At 42.5% G+C, this 17,378-nt stretch overlaps 1 protein-coding gene across 3 annotated transcripts in view; it reads right to left on the bottom strand.

Annotated features, from left to right (window-relative positions):
• The window catches only part of TMEM144 (transmembrane protein 144), a 36,302-nt gene extending 24,779 nt beyond the window's left edge, over positions 1-11,523 (bottom strand). The window contains exons 1-5 of one of the 3 annotated variants that reach the window (XM_026008062.2): positions 11,424-11,523; positions 5,123-5,294; positions 2,894-3,016; positions 2,251-2,350; positions 535-615 (exon numbers count right to left, since the gene is read on the bottom strand). In XM_026008062.2, the coding sequence (XP_025863847.2) occupies positions 535-615; positions 2,251-2,350; positions 2,894-3,016; positions 5,123-5,231 (413 nt within the window). In that variant the 5' untranslated portion in view covers positions 5,232-5,294; positions 11,424-11,523. Of the gene's footprint in view, positions 1-534; positions 616-2,250; positions 2,351-2,893; positions 3,017-5,122; positions 5,295-11,148; positions 11,268-11,423 lie in introns of those variants that run through there. The other 2 variants (XM_072724922.1, XM_072724923.1) reach the window with 2 other exon arrangements.
• Between the last annotated feature and the right edge of the window lie 5,855 nt (positions 11,524-17,378).

Here is a 17,378-nt window from a genome sequence, read left to right as displayed (position 1 = left end):
CAAAAACAGTACAAAAATGAATATGTGTTTTTATAGGTGAGGGAATAGTTATCTGACTGGGATAAGACCAGATGAGGTGACAGGAGTTTGGAAACTGGGGGGTAAAGAGGAAATGAGTAATAAGAGGAGAGAATTAATGGCTATTCCAGGGGCATCTGGGAGCCAGCATAATATTTATTTATATAGTATTTTTTAGTTTGCAAAATAATGTGCCATTTGATTCCAATTTATGAGCTATGTACTATGATTTTTCTAAAAATCACAGATAATGAAAGTGAGCTTCAAAGCAGCTAAACGATTTTCCTAGGGTCTCAGAGCTTTTCAGAACTAAAGCTGGGGCTTGCGACCCCAGAGCTGGCCTGCTTTCTCCTCGAAAAGCCAAATCTGTAAATGTAAATGAAGAATCTGAGAACAAATCATGTCACTTTTATGAAATGCAGGTTTAAAAAAATGTAAACACATTATGATCTCTAAAAGGTATTCTAAATATTGTAAACGTTTGGAAGAACACTTAAATCAGAAATGACTGTGTACCTTACTACTGATAATCCAGCTCCAATGTAATTTAGCACCGGGTTTGATACTTCTTCTGCGTCCATTCCAAACCAACCAAACCTGGAATTGAGAAAGTTACACCAAAGTAGGTGTTTTTGAAAATGTGTTCATCAGTTGTGTTCAAGAGCATGGACTCAGGGTCGGATTCCTGGATTCAAATCCTAAATCCCTCTCTTATTAACTGTGATTTGAAAAAGTTGACTCTTTACCATGCTTCCAGTTCCCCATGTTTAAAATGGGGTACCTACAAGGTAGGTATACTTATTATATATTATAACACCTTCCTTCTTTTGAAGATATTTTAGATGAGTTAGTATATGTAAAAGTGCTTATGAGGGTCCCTTTCTTATTAAGACTAAGGAAGAAGACAAAATAGATTAAGTGGCTAATTGAATGCCAAATAACTGGCTGAAATTTTGTATAGCATTTATTGAAACAGACTTTTAGGTAACTGCTTGGTTAATGATCACTACTTTTTTGCATCACCCCCCCCCCCCCTTTTTTTTTTTCTCACCTTGAGATTGTAGCAATCATGACCAACAATTACTATGAACCACTCAGGGCAAGAATGAAAGAGGCAAGAAGAAAAAGCAAAAGAAAATAGCACTTGTGAAAAGCAGGTACGAGAGTGGGGAAAGGCCAGGAAAGAACAAATTGGAGGTTATTTTGTTCTGTTATTACTGAGGTTGTTATAATGCTTTGCGAGGGAAGAGGAGCCCAAAAAGTAAGAGCGACATCCTCCCTTCTATTCCTTTTCCCAAACTCAACTTGAATGTTAATTTTAATGCTAACCAAGGGCAGCACAGTCATACAGAAGTTTCTAGGATGAGGAGGATCTTCTACAGGTGCACTGTATAACAGGGGAGTTCCTAGCCCTCTATGGCTATTGAGCTCTTGACATATATATATATATTTGGGCAGTGCAGCTGTAGAACTGTTTAATTTGATTAGATTTTAACTCATTTAACTTTAAATATAAATGGACACATGTGGCTTGTGGTGACCCTGCTGGACTCCTCTAGAGCCGGGGTTGGCACACTTTTCCTTAGAGGGCCAGAGAGTAAATATTTTAGGATTTGCGGGTCAGCTGGTCTCTTGCAATTACACAACTCTGCCACTGTAGTGTAAAAGCAGCCCCAGACAATATGAAATGGATGGATGTTCCAATAAAATGCTATTTTCAAAAATGGCTGGGAAGGTGGGCCATGGCTTGCTGACCCTGGCCCAGGCTCTAGAAGGAATATGTGCTTTAAAACTAGGAGACTGGGGTTTGAAGCCTAGCTTATTCATTCTGTGATATTCAGCAAGTTACTCCATCTCTTTGTCTTTCAGCTCTCTTATAAGGCAGTGCACACCTCATATTTGTGAAAATGAGGAAAATGATGCATGTAAAATGATGTAATATGTCCAGCAAATTGTCACACAATAAAAAGAGAAAATAAACATCAGTTCCCCTCCTCTCTTCCTTCTTCTGTTCTGAGGAGATACTTCTTTACTGTATCTTAACCAAATATCTAGATCAGATATTAGAATTTAGGGCAAATAATAATTAAAAATTGCATATTTTATGTGTCTGTCTTCCCATTTGTAATCTCTGTGAAGGTAAAAACCAGGTTATTCCTCTTAGCTAGCCCAATCCCTAGAACTTGCCTTACATCAGTGTAGAGAATCTTAGTTGAAATTGTTTTGTGTTACCTTGAGCTTGCCCAGCCAGTTAGTGTATTAAATGATCCCCAGATTAAGATTCCAAGGCCTAAACCAATGGTTTTGATAACTGGGACAACAGCGATGTTCCCTGCGGATGTAACATACAGAAAAAAGATGTTATTTATAAGACAAAAATACATTTATAAATTGAATTAATTTTTAAAAAAGATTTATTTATTTATTCATGAGAGATACAGACTGAGAGAGAGGTAGAGACGTAGGCAGGGGGAGAAGCAGGCTTCTTGCAGGAAGCCTGACTTGGGACTTGATCCCGGATCCTGTGATCATGACCTGATAATAGAAATTAGTTCAGTTTCTTTTTTTCTTTTAAGATTTTATTTATCGATGGTGGATTATTCAGGATTGCTGTTTGTGCTATTTTATTATGAACCAGAGTTATTTTTTAAATATTTTATTTATTTATTCATGAGAGACACACAGAGAGAGGGGCAGAGGCACAGGCAGAGGGAGAAGTAGGCTCCCCACAGGGAGCCCGATGCAGGACTCGATCCCAGGACCCCAGGACTACAAGCCGAAGGTAGACGCTCAGCTGGTAAGCCACCTAGGTGTCATCAGAGTTATTGTGATCACAGTATCAAATAATTAAAGAATAAATTATATCCTACATTACCTGTTGCCCAAATGCAGCCCCCAACCATTGCAAAAGGCCAAAATTTAGGGCAATGTAGTATCAGATTGACCACAAGGGCAATCGACCATATGGCAGCACAAAGTACCCACTGGAGAAACATTCCTGAAAAGAAAAGAAATTGGTTTCAGTGGTTCAAACTAAATTAATGCTTCTGAGTATCAAAGAGATATTATTACAGGAATGGCCACAACTTACTGAATGTTTATATGGGGGTACTTTGCACACTCAATATAATTTTTACAACTACGATGCATCCGAGTTAACTCTAGTTTAAAAAATGGAAAAAATGAATGTGAGATGAAGCAACCTGTCTCAACAGCTAACGGTTGGTACAGCTGGAATTCAAACCTACGCCGTCTAGTCCACAGCTTACCAAACACAGTGTGTTCCTGCGTAACATTCTTCTGTCTGTTTCACCTATTAGACAAGTCAAGAATTTTCTACCAAAGAGTACTGGCAAGACCAAGTCTACGTACTCTTATTCGAATGCCACAGCTAGTGCCATCTCTCACCAAAACACGGCATTCAGAACTTCAGAACAGCACAACAGTAAGTTAAATCTTTGGGATTGTTGATGCCATCTTTGGGATAAAAACAAAACCACTTATGGCCACATGTAGACCTCTCCCAGTGAGAGTTGAATGCCTGTGATGACCAAACATTACAAACCTGACAATTAGCATTCTGGGTCAGGGCATTCTCCTTTCTGTGCTCTGGGTTGCCATTTGCCAATTAGCTGAAGAAGACACGGTGATAAGAAGTATGTCTGTACCTGACGCTTCTGTACCATCAAGAGTTTGGGGATTAAAAGGTTAAAGAAAACGTTGACACTGGAAGAAATATTAGGGCAGTTATGACTCAGTGTAGCAGTTCTGACTCCCCCTATGGAAGATATTTGCCTGTTGAGATTCAGTCTCATGGTGGAGAACTTTATCTTAACAAGTTCTTCATTTTACAAAAGAGAAACTGAGAACAAAAGAGCTAGTGAGACTTGTTCAGGACCACACAGTTGTGGAAAGACACCTAAAAGCCAGTTCCTCTATCCCTTTGTATATATTTTGTTCTTATTTTAGTCGTTTCCGTTTCCATCCTAACTCCAAAGAAAAAGAGAAGAAAGGCTCGGAAAGAAAAAGATTTGTAATCCTATTGTTTAAGTAGCAGCAAGTCATAAGGAGCTGAGGTGGCAAAGTAACTGCTTCCCACCAGGTGCTGAGCGTTAACATCTGAACATCCCCTTCTCCTGGCTGTAACGCTAAAGGCATGTGGATTCAAAAAAAAAAGAGAGAGAGAGAGAGAGAGAAAACTTCTTGCTTTTCCTTCCTCAAAGTTCACATTACAGGCAGGGCAACTATAATGTGTCACGTGTGTTCCTAAAAACATTGCACTACACAAAATCACATAATAAAAAACTGTAGAGTTTTTATGGGGAAGAAGGGAATAGCACTCAAAAAAAATTTCATCAACAACATATTAAAAAAAAAAAAGACATGAACCCAATAAAAAATGGTAGTAGGGTTTTACACTGGCTTAGTGGCCAAGAAATTCACAGGTCTTCCAAAAATATGGCACCTGAACTGGAACTTGGTGGTTTGCTTCTGCAAGTGGGCATTGGAAGTGTGGCAGCTTGTGACGTTGGGGGATGGGGGGGCAGTGGGGGGAGTGGTGGGGGGATCCTAACCTCAGATGGGACTGGGTGTGGTGCTGAGGGGGCTGGGGATGCTGCAGGGTGTGTGTGCAAGCGCCTTTCAGGCTTTACTGGGCCTCTTTATTCACCTGGGTGCAGGTTTCTTCATTCACCTGACAGTGTATCAGAGTCAAAACTGCACATAAACACAACATTTGTGTTGGGCTCAATGTGTTCTCTATTATATGAAGCATGTTCGAGATTCATGTTTTCAAAACAAGTGTATGTGAGTAGAACCGACTAACCTTTTGTAAACATGACAGATATGGCTAGAAAGCTCTCCTGATGGTCACTCTCTCAGCTTTACCATGGAACACACGCTCACGATTATTCTCTACTGACTAAACCTCAGATTAACTGGCACGAGCACCATCAACTGATTTAGCGTGAGCTCTATTCATTTGGTGCCAGGTACAAGAAGATCTGTGGCCATCGTTAAAAAAAAAAAAAAAAAAAAAAAAAAAGACCAAAAAAGAGAACTTGACGTTTAAACATAAAGTTAGCAACGAAGGAAAAATAATTACCATCACCAGTCTCGTATTTTTTAAGCGGTACAAAATTTGAGCCAAACAGAAGGACGGCTACAAAGCAGCAGATGAAACCAATGGTTAGGTCCGTTCCGCTACTGCTCATGATTCCAGCGCTGCCTGCGAGTAAGCCGGTTCACTTCACACTTGATGTCCTTTTCAAGAGCTTCTGAAATAAATCAAAAATAAAACCATTAAAAAAAAAAAAAACCATTAAGAAGCTGTGAGTTCTGTGAACAAACTGTGATTACTATGTGACATTTATTGAGGTTTTCGAAAGTATGCTAAGATTCCTTCCTCCAGATAAAAAGTTAGGACATTAGGAAGTTATGTATTATGTTCACACCCCACGTTCATTTGTTTTCTTCTTTTATTTTACCAACAAACACTTTTTTTGATCACTAATGTGCAATTAAGAGAAAAATAACTTTGTCTTTAGAGCTGGAACACTTCTAAGATCTGGAAATAATTTTTTTCTTTTTCTTTTTCTTTTTCTTTTTCTTTTTCTTTTTTTTTTTAAGATTCATTCATTGATTTGAGAGAGAGAGAGAGAGAGAGAGAACAAGTGGGGGGAGAGGCAGAGGGAAAGAGAATCCTCAAGCCATCTCAGGACCACAAGATCACGGCCTGAGCCGAAACCAACAGGTGGATGCTTAATGAACTGAGCTACCTGGGCACCCCTGGAGATAATTCTTATTATATCATACAAAATTCTCCTGTGTAGGTGGACTGGTGTAATGAAAAGATTTATGGACCGAGACTCAATTTACTTCAATTGGTTGTTGTGACAATCAAATGAGAGAGGATGTGTGACGACTTTCAGAACTACCAGCCTGGGGCACCTGTGTGGCTCAGTAGGTTAAACATCTGACTTTTCACTTCAAGTCATACATGAGATCAAGCCCTGCCTTGGGCTCTGCTTTAGGTGTGGGACCGGCTTAAGATTCCTTCTCCCTATTTATATATATTTATATAAAAAAAGAACTATTAGTGCCTCAAAAGCAAAAGTTTTTTTTTTTTTTTTAAATTTCAAATAGGACCTTAAGGGCACATTTAGGTTGTATTGCTTTTACATACTCAGATTTACCTAGAGGCAAAGGCACTTTTTGCATCAGTAGTACCCTCATGGTGTGTATTTAAGAAGTTCATGAAACCTATATCTTTACAACTTAAAAAAAACTGCACAGATAAAACAATCTCTTAAAGATCTCTTCAAGAATTTCTTAAATCTCTTCAAGATTAGATCCTTGAAATATCCCTTCGGGAATCTCCTAGACTCTTAAGGATAGAGAACAAACTGAGGGTGGACGGAAGGAGCTGGGTGGAGGACGGGTGAGGGATGATGGGGATTAAGGAGCCGGGCACTTGTTATGATGAGCACTGGGTGTTGTATATAAGTGATGAATCACTAAATTCTACCCCCAAAGCCAATATTACACTATATGTTAACTAAGTAGAATTTAAGTTAAAATTTGGAAACAAACCCAAGGACTCTCCTAAAGTGGTGTGATGCACGATACCATCACCTGGTCAGCAGAACAATGTGAGGCAGCTGGTCAGCCACCTGTGCAATCTGGTGGCCACTGGCCACAAGTGGATAATTAAATTTTCATTAAAGTAAAAAAAAAAATTCAGGTCCTTAGCCAAGCTAATTAAATATCAAGTGCCTGATAGCTCCTCATAGCCAGTAGTTACCATTCTGAACAGTGCCGATTATAGAACATTTCCACCATTACAGCAAGTTCTATTGGACAGCACTGCTAAGCTTATTAAAAAGTCTGATTCCCTATGAAGAAAAGGACCCAAACCACCCAAACCACAAATAGCCAAGAATCAAATATTTTTCATTACATTTGGAAAAGGCTATGGAACATGATTCACCCTTTTAGTTGTTTAACCTACACGAGAAAAAAAATAACACAAAAGGACTCTCTTTTATTACAAGAGATAATCAGAGTCTTTCCACAATCCCATTGTGAAACCATATTTTGCACATTGACCCTGTGGTTCGCTTCACTTCCTTAAGCCTTCTGGAATGGAAGATAATCAACCCAGTCTTTTTTTTTTTCCCTCCAGATTTAATGTTGGGTGATGACTTCTTGGGGACATCTGAAATCACCTTTCCTTGTTACCTTATTTTACAATGATATTTACTTTAAAGGTGTTTGGGGGCGCCTGGGTGGCTCAGTCGGTTAAGTGCCCGACTCTTGGTTTCAGCTCATGTCATGATCTCAGGGTCATGAGATTGAGCCCTGAGTCAGGCTCCAGGCTCACTGGGGAAGGCTTGAGATTTTCTCTCTCCCTCCCCCTCTGCTCCTCTCTGCCAGGCTCTCTCTCTCTCTCTCTCTCTCAAATAAATAAATCATAAAAAAAGGTGTTTCATTTTTCCATGTATTGTTTCTTAGGTTTTATTGTTGAGAATATTAAATATAGAACTACCTACAATATATATTCTTTGGCATTGTTATGGATAATTTAACTGAAAATAGGGATAACTTCAGAATTGTTCAATAAATCTTAGTAAGAAAAAACACCTATTTGAAATTGTATGTGCTGTCTTGAAATAAACCAAAAACCAATGTCTGTAAGACAATATCCTCCTTGGGGACGTAGGTGAGAAAGAGACACTGAGACGTATTGAAACACTAACACAATAACACTACTCCAATAAAAATAATAGTTTTACTGTGGTGCCACGTTTTAGCCCTGCAATTGCTTACATGGACTATTGCTCAAGAGTCAGGCAGGTGGACTGCTGCTAAGGTATCAGGACCGGATTAGGCCAGAGGGGCAGGGGTTATCTGGGAAGGATTCATGGGACCAAGAAGATTTGGTTGATAGCTAAGAAATCGCTTTTTTTTTTCTATTTTAATTAAAATAAGCAAAGTGAAACAAAACCTCTATAAGCACACTGATAAGAGAAGGCCTAACCCTCAGAAGTGACAGATTTTTTTAATGAAAAGATGGCTTTCTTAAAGACTATTGACAGCCCTAAACTTAGCTTTCATTCCAACTGAAGTACTAGTTTGAAGTGCCAATCAGAGGGCATAAACTGCATTTTGACTGCTGAATGAACATCATCAATGTTAATTTACTTAAAGCTATTGGTGCAAATAAATGAAATGTATTGCCCACAACTCTGGTACGTTTCAGAAAGCAAGGGATCTAGTTTGCACGGCGGGCTGGCGGGTTGGCAGTATGCCCTGTCTTTAAGGAAGAACCCGCCTCTCTAAGTCAATAAAAAATAAGATTTATATGAAAAGGTAAGGCCAGATGGCTTTTAGCACGTTACTTCAATCCTTTTGTAGTGCAGACCTGTTGAATGAACAACCTAAAACAGAAGACGCCTGGGTATGGAGTCTGCACCAGGATCTTCCCCTCAAGGACCCTTGCTGCTTTAGGCACTTCTGGCTTGGTCTGTGGCCTTCATTAAAAAGTATAAGACTAACTTTGTCACTGGTCCCAAGGAGACACTTTTAACCACTGAGTGTACTCATTGGAGATAATATTGAATAATAGCCCTGTTTTTTGGGAGTTTGGGAGGAAGCGGAATAGGTTTGAGACATCCGTTTGTGTGGTAGGGCCTGGAGGAGAAAGTCCTTGGGCAGGAATGGGGTTTCACTTACTCTCCCACCTACTCCCAACACCCAGTAGATGGTTTTCCATAATAAACTGGGATTTCCTTTTGAAAAAAACAAACAAACAAATAAAAAACTGACACCATTCAAATGCAAACTACAGGAACTGAAGTCATTCAAATGAAAACTACAGGATTCCTCACAAACTAATATCAAACTGGAATAGATACAAGACAGTTTATATCATAGATTATTAAAATATTACAATTTGTCTTAACATAGAACAGCTTTCCCGAGCTGCTGCATAACGATCCAAACAAAAAATAGTTTTTAAATGTTCGCTTTCCAGTGTCCTCTGAGATTTTTTTTAAACCACATTCATTTGTATTTTAATACTCATTTCATTTATTAAGTAAATGTTTTTTGTTCTCGATTTTGCCTGTCACTGTGAGCTTCTATGGAGGGTCTTTTTTTTTTTTTTTTTTTTTTTGGTTAGTAGTTGGCACGTTCTGGTCACTAAGGCTCGTTCTACTGCAGCCAAGATTTCACTTTTAGTTTCGCGCTAATTTCCTCCACGCTCCCCGCGAGCTCCGCCCGCCTCTTGGGTACAGTTGGCAGCGCTGGACTCCTGACTTCTGAGCTTTGGTTTTTCCTTTTAAGCATCAGCGTGTTCTGGAAAATCATGAGAGGCTCCGCCGCAAAGCCCCCGGGTCCCCCGCAGGTGCTGGTACAGTCCCCGGGTCCCCGCAGGTGCTCCTCCTCGCCCCTGGGTCCCCGCAGGTGCTCCTCCTGAGCCCTCGGGTCCCCGCAGGTGCTCCTCCTCGCTCCCGGGTCCCCGCAGGTGCTCCTCCTCGCCCCCGGGTCCCCGCAGGTGCTCCTCCTCGCCCCGGGTCCCCGCAGGTGCTCCTCCTCGCCCCGGGTCCCCGCAGGTGCTCTTACTCGGCCCCTGGGTCCCCGCAGGTGCTCCTCCTCGCCCCGGGTCCCCGCAGGTGCTCTTACTCGGCCCCTGGGCCCCCGCAGGTGCTCCTCCTGAGCCCCCGGGTCCCTGCAGGTGCTCCTCCTGAGCCTCCGGGTCCCCGCAGGTGCTCCTCCTGAGCCCCCGGGTCCCCGCAGGTGCTCCTCCTGAGCCCCCGGGTCCCCGCAGGTGCTCCTCCTGAGCCCCCGGGTCCCCGCAGGTGCTCCTCCTGAGCCCCCGGGTCCCCGCAGGTGCTCCTCCTGAGCCCCCGGGTCCCCGCAGGTGCTCCTCCTGAGCCCCCGGGTCCCCGCAGGTGCTCCTCCTCGCTCCCGGGTCCCCGCAGGTGCTCCTCCTCGCCCCCGGGTCCCCGCAGGTGCTCCTCCTCGCCCCGGGTCCCCGCAGGTGCTCCTCCTCGCCCCGGGTCCCCGCAGGTGCTCTTACTCGGCCCCTGGGTCCCCGCAGGTGCTCCTCCTCGCCCCGGGTCCCCGCAGGTGCTCCTCCTCGCCCCCGGGTCCCCGCAGGTGCTCCTCCTCGCCCTGGGTCCCCGCAGATGCTCTTACTCGGCCCCTGGGCCCCCGCAGGTGCTCCTCCTGAGCCCCCGGGTCCCCGCAGGTGCTCCTCCTGAGCCCCCGGGTCCCCGCAGGTGCTCCTCCTGAGCCCCCGGGTCCCCGCAGGTGCTCCTCCTGAGCCCCCGGGTCCCTGCAGGTGCTCCTCCTCGCCCCGGGTCCCCGCAGGTGCTCCTCCTGAGCCTCCGGGTCCCCGCAGGTGCTCCTCCTGAGCCCCCGGGTCCCCGCAGGTGCTCCTCCTGAGCCCCCGGGTCCCCGCAGGTGCTCCTCCTGAGCCCCCGGGTCCCCGCAGGTGCTCCTCCTCGCCCCGGGTCCCCGCAGGTGCTCCTCCTCGCCCCGGGTCCCCGCAGGTGCTCCTCCTGAGCCCCCGGGTCCCCGCAGGTGCTCCTCCTGAGCCCCCGGGTCCCCGCAGGTGCTCCTCCTGAGCCCCCGGGTCCCCGCAGGTGCTCCTCCTGAGCCCCCGGGTCCCCGCAGGTGCTCCTCCTGAGCCCCCGGGTCCCCGCAGGTGCTCCTCCTGAGCCCCCGGGTCCCCGCAGGTGCTCCTCCTGAGCCCCCGGGTCCCCGCAGGTGCTCCTCCTGAGCCCCCGGGTCCCCGCAGGTGCTCCTCCTGAGCCCCCGGGTCCCCGCAGGTGCTCCTCCTGAGCCCCCGGGTCCCCGCAGGTGCTCCTCCTGAGCCCCCGGGTCCCCGCAGGTGCTCCTCCTGAGCCCCCGGGTCCCCGCAGGTGCTCCTCCTGAGCCCCCGGGTCCCCGCAGGTGCTCCTCCTCGTCCCGGGTCCCCGCAGGTGCTCTTACTCGGCCCCTGGGTCCCCGCAGGTGCTCCTCCTGAGCCTCCGGGTCCCCGCAGGTGCTCTTCCTCGGCCCCCGGGTCCCCGCAGGTGCTCCTCCTCGCCCCGGGTCCCCGCAGGTGCTCGTGCTGGTACTCACCGCGCCGCCGCTCCGCACCGCGCCCAGGAGGCCGCTCGGTCCCCGCCTGTGTCCCCGCCGCTGGCGCCGCCCGCCAGCCTCCCCCCCCCCCCCCCCCGCGGGGACATCCACCTGGCCCGGGGCTCGAGCACCTGCGACCCCCAGGTCTGCGGCGTGGCGCCGCCCCGTCGCGGGGACGAGCACAGCGGGCGCCGAGGGCTCTAACCCGGAGGCCCTAACCCGGAGGCCGGGGCGGCCCAGGGCGCCTCGCTCCTCGCCTTGGCCTGGAGACTCACGTGACTCCCGGAGGCGCCCCCAGGCCGTTTGTCAATCAGCCCGGAAAGGCCTTTGTGCCTTTGTAGAGCCGGTTGTTCCTGCTGGGGAGCTCTGGGCCGGCTCCCTCTACGTGTCAAGGGGCTAGGCAGGATTCCTGTTGTTCCTGGTGACACGGGAGGCTGAGGGATCTCACACAATCGCAAAAGGCTATCTAAAATGGAATTTGTTGTGGCCATCAAGAAATTCATCTGAACCACTAATGATTTCCCCTGTAATCACTAAGGCTTCCTAAATGCGCCCAAATCGGTTTTTCCCCCTCTATATTTATCTAATAGGTGTTGAGTACCACGTGAGGCCGTGTGTTCCAGGCCTCTCAAACTTGATTGCATATTATTACCTTCACAGACGGGGTTTTGTTTTGTTTAGTTTTTGAAATACTAATATCTGGACCCCACAGCAGACCGGCTGAAATAGAATCTCTGGAATCCTTTTCTCCTCCAGGTGATTCTAATGTGAAGCCAGTCTTGAGAATCACATTCTAGATCAAGAGTCAAGTTTTATTTCTGGGAAGAATTACCTGGAGAATGAGTTAAAAATCCAGGTTCCTGATATCTTGATTTCGATTTTGAGACACATTGCCTTAGTCTTCCACTGTCGGATATGTAACATATGGCTATTTGAATTCGAATTAGAATAAAAATTCAGTAGTTCACTTATTATACTGGACACTTTTTAAGGGCTCAGTAGCTGCATGTTTAGATTACAGACCATTTCTATCATTGCAGAAAGTTCTGTTGGACAACACTTTCTGGACCCAAGAGCCCTGAGAGTGCAGCAGGGTAACCTATAGGGAGTCCTAGCTTCATATATATTCCAGAATGGCAAGGGACAAGGGACATAGAGACAAACAAATAAATTTAGAAAAGGGGAAGTGCCGGGTTCTGTCCTAGTCTAAGAGATCAAGGAAGGCCTCTCTGAGGAAGTGACATTTAGCAGAAACAATTTAGTAGTTGGTAATGACTGCAGAGTTACAAGAGGGAGAAAGCATAAAGACTGCTCAGAGATGAGGTATCCTGGAAGGAAGTCCTGCTTTAAACATTACTCATATGCATAACCAATAATGTAAGAAGCAAGGGTGCCTGGGTGGCTCAGTTGGTTAAGCAGCTGATTCTGGATTTTGGCTCAGGTCATGATCTCAGGGTTGTGAAATTGAGCCCCACCTCTGGCTCCATGCTGAGTGTGAAGCCTGCTGGGGATTGTGTGTGCATGTGTGTGTGTGTGTGTGTCTCCCCCCATCCCTTCCTGCTCATATTTTTTCCCTCTCTAAAAAATAATAAATAAAAAATAAATAAAATTTAAAAAACCCAATAGTGTAAGAAGCAGATGGGAAGGAAAAGTATCATGTTATTTAAAGAATTAAGGAAGCTAAGGATTTTCACCCAAGGGAAGATATTAATTCGGCACTTCAGTAAAATTTTGAGGAAACAAGTTGCCCTTTTGTCACAATCTGTCTCTCCTCCCAGAATCCAACCCAGAATTGTTTCACTTCATGATTACAAGAGACCTCAATAATCCATGTGTTCATTCTTGCTTTAGTTTCACATTGGGAAATCGAGACTCACAACATTATTGTGAACTTCCTAAAATCTTAAAGTGAATTGGGGGCTGAGTCAGGATTGGGGACATTTATTATAGGATGTCCCAGGTCCAGTGCTTTTCACATCATGCCACAAATCCAACTCGAACATGGATGATTCTCTGCTTAATTTAAACTCTCCTTTCAAGTTGTTTCATATGCCTTAATGTCAAAACATAAAGACTTGTATTGGAAGAGTTTGAGGAGGCACTAGAAGATCCAGATTAACTTCATATACTAGCCATTTATCTCTGGAAAAATCATTAAATTTCTCTAAACCTGTTTCCTTCATATGTTATTATTGACATAATAAGATCTGGGGACCTCCCCTTTTTTCATGGTCAAAAGATAAAATGTATAACAAATATTATTAGGATTCTGGTTTCTACTCTGGCATTTGAAGATCTTGGGAGTTATCCCTCCTGTCATCAGGATAAGAAGAAAGCTGAACACACTGAAAATCAGCAACTCTTCTTAGGTCCACCAGATAGTTGAGACTCCAGGTAAATCACCTCCCTGAAAACTGCAGGGGTAGGTGAATGCAGAAGATCATACCTTATGACCACTAGAGCCAGTGATGGGCAGGGGACTCTTCAACAGTAATGGTGAGGACCTAGTGTCAGGGGAGCACGCATACTTTGAGTTTACTTTCAGGAGCTCAGCTAAGTTCTCACAGTGACTATCAAAGAAAAATTTCTCTTGCTTCTGGAAAGGGGAGGGAAAAAGTAACCATTCTGAAACATGCTCAGAGTCTTCTGTTCTCTGAAATAAAGAGGACTTTCTAGGTAAAGAGATGCTTTCTAGGTAAACATCTTTATCAGAGCTTTACCAGACTTGGAATTGGAAGAAGAGCAATTGAGTGATTTGAGCCCCTTCTAGTTTACTTGTCTCTCATGAGGGGAGGGGGAAAAAGGGTTAGGAAATTCCTCAGCAGATTTACAGTCCAGGGATCCTGGCTCACTAAAAATGGAGATTTATTCATAAGAGTATAGAGTGCTTCCACTCCTCAATATCTTATGACCATATTTATTTATTTATTATTATTATTTTTTTATGACCATATTTAAAGTGTTCCAACAATAACAGTGGATTACAACTGAGAGAACTGCAAGACACAGACGCTGTTTAATTAGGAGTTTCCAAGAAAACCCAAAGACAAAAGAGGAGAAAGAAGGAAGGACATTAGGTGAACTTGAAACCTGTGACACCTTACAGCTATAGCAAATATTAAACACAGCCTAAGTTCTGGTGAGATAAAAAGAAAATCTCACACTGAAGGCCTGTTTACAACAGTGCCTATTATTTGACACGTAATGTCTGGCTTTTAAAAAAAATTACAAGGCATAATAAAAGGCAAGAACAAACACAGTCTAAAGAGATAAAGCAAGCCTCAGAACCAGATTCAGATATGGTCTTGGAATTATCAGACTTTGGATTTAAAATGCTTATTATTAATATGCTAAGAACTCTATTGGAAAAAATTAACATACAAGAAAAAATGATGTATTACGTGAGAGACAAAAACTTTAAGAATCAAAAGAAAATGTTAGAAAACAAAACACTGTAACTGAAATGAAGAATGCTTTTTTTTTATAGCTGAGAAATAATCAGTGATCTTGAAGATATGTCAATAGAAACTTTGCAAATGTAAATGTAAAGAAAACAATTGAAAATAACAACAGAATATCTAAAACCTATGGGGAGAAAAGTGTAACATAAAGGTAGTGAGAACAACAGAAGGAAAAAGAGAAAGGAAGAAAAGTATCTGAGGTAATAATGGCTGAGATTTCTTCAAAATTAATGACAAATGATATCAGATCACAGATCCAGGAAGCTCAAACACTAAACAGGATAAAAACAGAAAATATCAACATGTGGGCATATCCTATTCAAATAGCAGAAAATCAGACAAACTAAAAATAGTGAAAGAACCAGAGGGGGGCAAAATGCACTTTATCTATGGAGGAGCAAGGATTCGAATTTTATCAGAGTTTTCTTCAGAAACCATGCAAGCAAGAAGAGACTATATGAAATACTTCATATTGAAAGAAAAGTCCACCATTCTAGACATCTGAATCAAGTATAATTATTCTTTTAAAAGTGAAGAGAAAATGAAGACTTTCTTAGACAAAAACTAGGTGGAGTTTTTTTTTTTCTTTTTTAACCAATAGACCTATCTTGGAAGAAGGGTTAAAACAAGTTTTTCATAGAGAAGGAAACAAATGTAGTTCAGAAAGTTGGATCAAGATGAAGAAACGAAGAACTTTAGAAAAACAATAAATGGAGGCAAAGTAAGATCTCTTATTTTTCATTCTTAATTGATCTAATAGATAGCTTCAAAATAATAATAGCAGCAATGTATTAGATGGCTATAGATTATATGGTTATATAACTTATAGCATAAATGAAATAAATGACAGCAATATCAGAAGGGACAGGAGAACAGACCTGGGAATAGTCTACTATCAAGTACTTGCACTGTCTGTGAAGAGGTATGGTGTTATTTGAAAGTGGATTTAGATTGGTTGCAAATGTATACTCTAAACTCGAGGGAAATTCCTTAAAAAATGATAAAAAGAAGTGTAGCTGATATGCCAAGAGAGAAGAGAAAGTGGAATCATGCTTAATTGAAACCAGAGGAAGTAGAGGAAAAAAAAAAGGTGAAGACAAAAGAAACAAAGAACTGGACAACAAATAGGAAACAACATATGGTAAGTATTTATCCAGCTTTATCAATAATCATTTTAAATGTGAGTGACTTAAATACACCAATTAAAAGATAGAGCAAATAAAATACAGAACCCAGATACATGCTGTTTACAGGAAACCTACTTTAATTATAAAGACACAGATTAAAATGGATGGAGAAAGATATATCATGCTAGCACTAATCAAAATGAAGCTAGGAATAGCTATTTTAATTTCAGACAAAGAAGACTTCAGAACAAGGAAATTACCAGGAACAAAGAGAGGCGTAACATAATGATAAAGAAGTTGACTCTCCAAGAAGACATGACGATAAGAGGTAAGACCTATGCACATCACAGCAGAGTGTCAATACATTAGGCAAAACCAGTTAAAATTGCAAGAAGTCAACACAAATTCACTGTTGTAGTTGGAGTTTTCAACACCCCTGCATTAGTAATCGACAGATCCAGCGGGCAATAAATCAGTAAGGATATAGTTGAACTGAATAGCACTATCATCATCTGGATCTAATTGACAGTTACGTAATATTTCATCCAACCACAGGAGACTACGCATTCTCCTCAAGCTCACATAGAGCACTGACCATAATAGACCACATTCTGGGCCATTTAATACATTTTGACAAATTTAAAAGAATAAATATCATAGAAAGTATGCTCTCAGACCACAATGAAGTTACACTGAAAATAAATTACAGAGAGATGGCTGGAAAATCCCAAAATATTGGAATATAAACAACACACCTAAATAAGTCATGGATCAAAGGAAAGCTCTCAAAATGGAATATACTTCAAACTAAATGAAAATGAAAACACTATTTATGAAATTTATGAGATGAAGTGAAATCAGTGCTTAGAGGGAAACTTCTAGAATTCACACATCAGAAGAGAAAGCTTTGAAATTAATAATCTAGGTATATACAATAGGAAACTAGAAACAGAAGAACAAATGAAATCCAGAGTAAGGAGAAGTAAAAATAAGGTTGGAGTACAACTCAATAAAATTGAAAACCAGAAATCAGAAAAGAAAACCAATGAAACAAAAATTTGGTTATTTGAAGAGATACATTAGTAAACCTCTAGCTAGGCTAATTTAAAAAAAGAAAGAAGACACTAATTATTATTATTATAAATGAAAAAGATGCATCACTACTAATCCCCTGGATGTTAATAGAATAATGAATATTATGAGCACCCCCACCCCCACACATTTGGTAACCTAGATGAACTAGACCAATTCCTTGAAAGACACAATCTGCCAATTCACTCAAGGAGAAATAGATAATCTGAATAAGCCTATATCTATATCTAATATGTCTATTAAAGAACTTGTATCAATAATTAGTAGCCTTCTAAACCAGATGAGTTTACTGGCGAATCATATATTTAAAGAACTCATACTAATTATCTATGATCTTGTTCAGAAAACTGCAACAGAAACACTTCCTAACTCATCCTGTGAAGCCAGCATTATCCTAGTACTAAAACTAGATGAGAAAATTATAAGGAAGGAAAATTCTGTAATTTGTCTCATAGTTCCATAGATGCAAAAATCTTCAACAAAATATTAGCAAATATAAGCCAACAATGTATAAAAAAGAATTATATGACATGACCAAATGGGATTTATC

This window comes from Vulpes vulpes, chromosome 10 (genome assembly GCF_048418805.1).
Source record: "Vulpes vulpes isolate BD-2025 chromosome 10, VulVul3, whole genome shotgun sequence".
Taxonomy (NCBI): domain Eukaryota; kingdom Metazoa; phylum Chordata; class Mammalia; order Carnivora; family Canidae; genus Vulpes; species Vulpes vulpes.
This window is presented reverse-complemented; position numbering and strand designations above follow the sequence as displayed.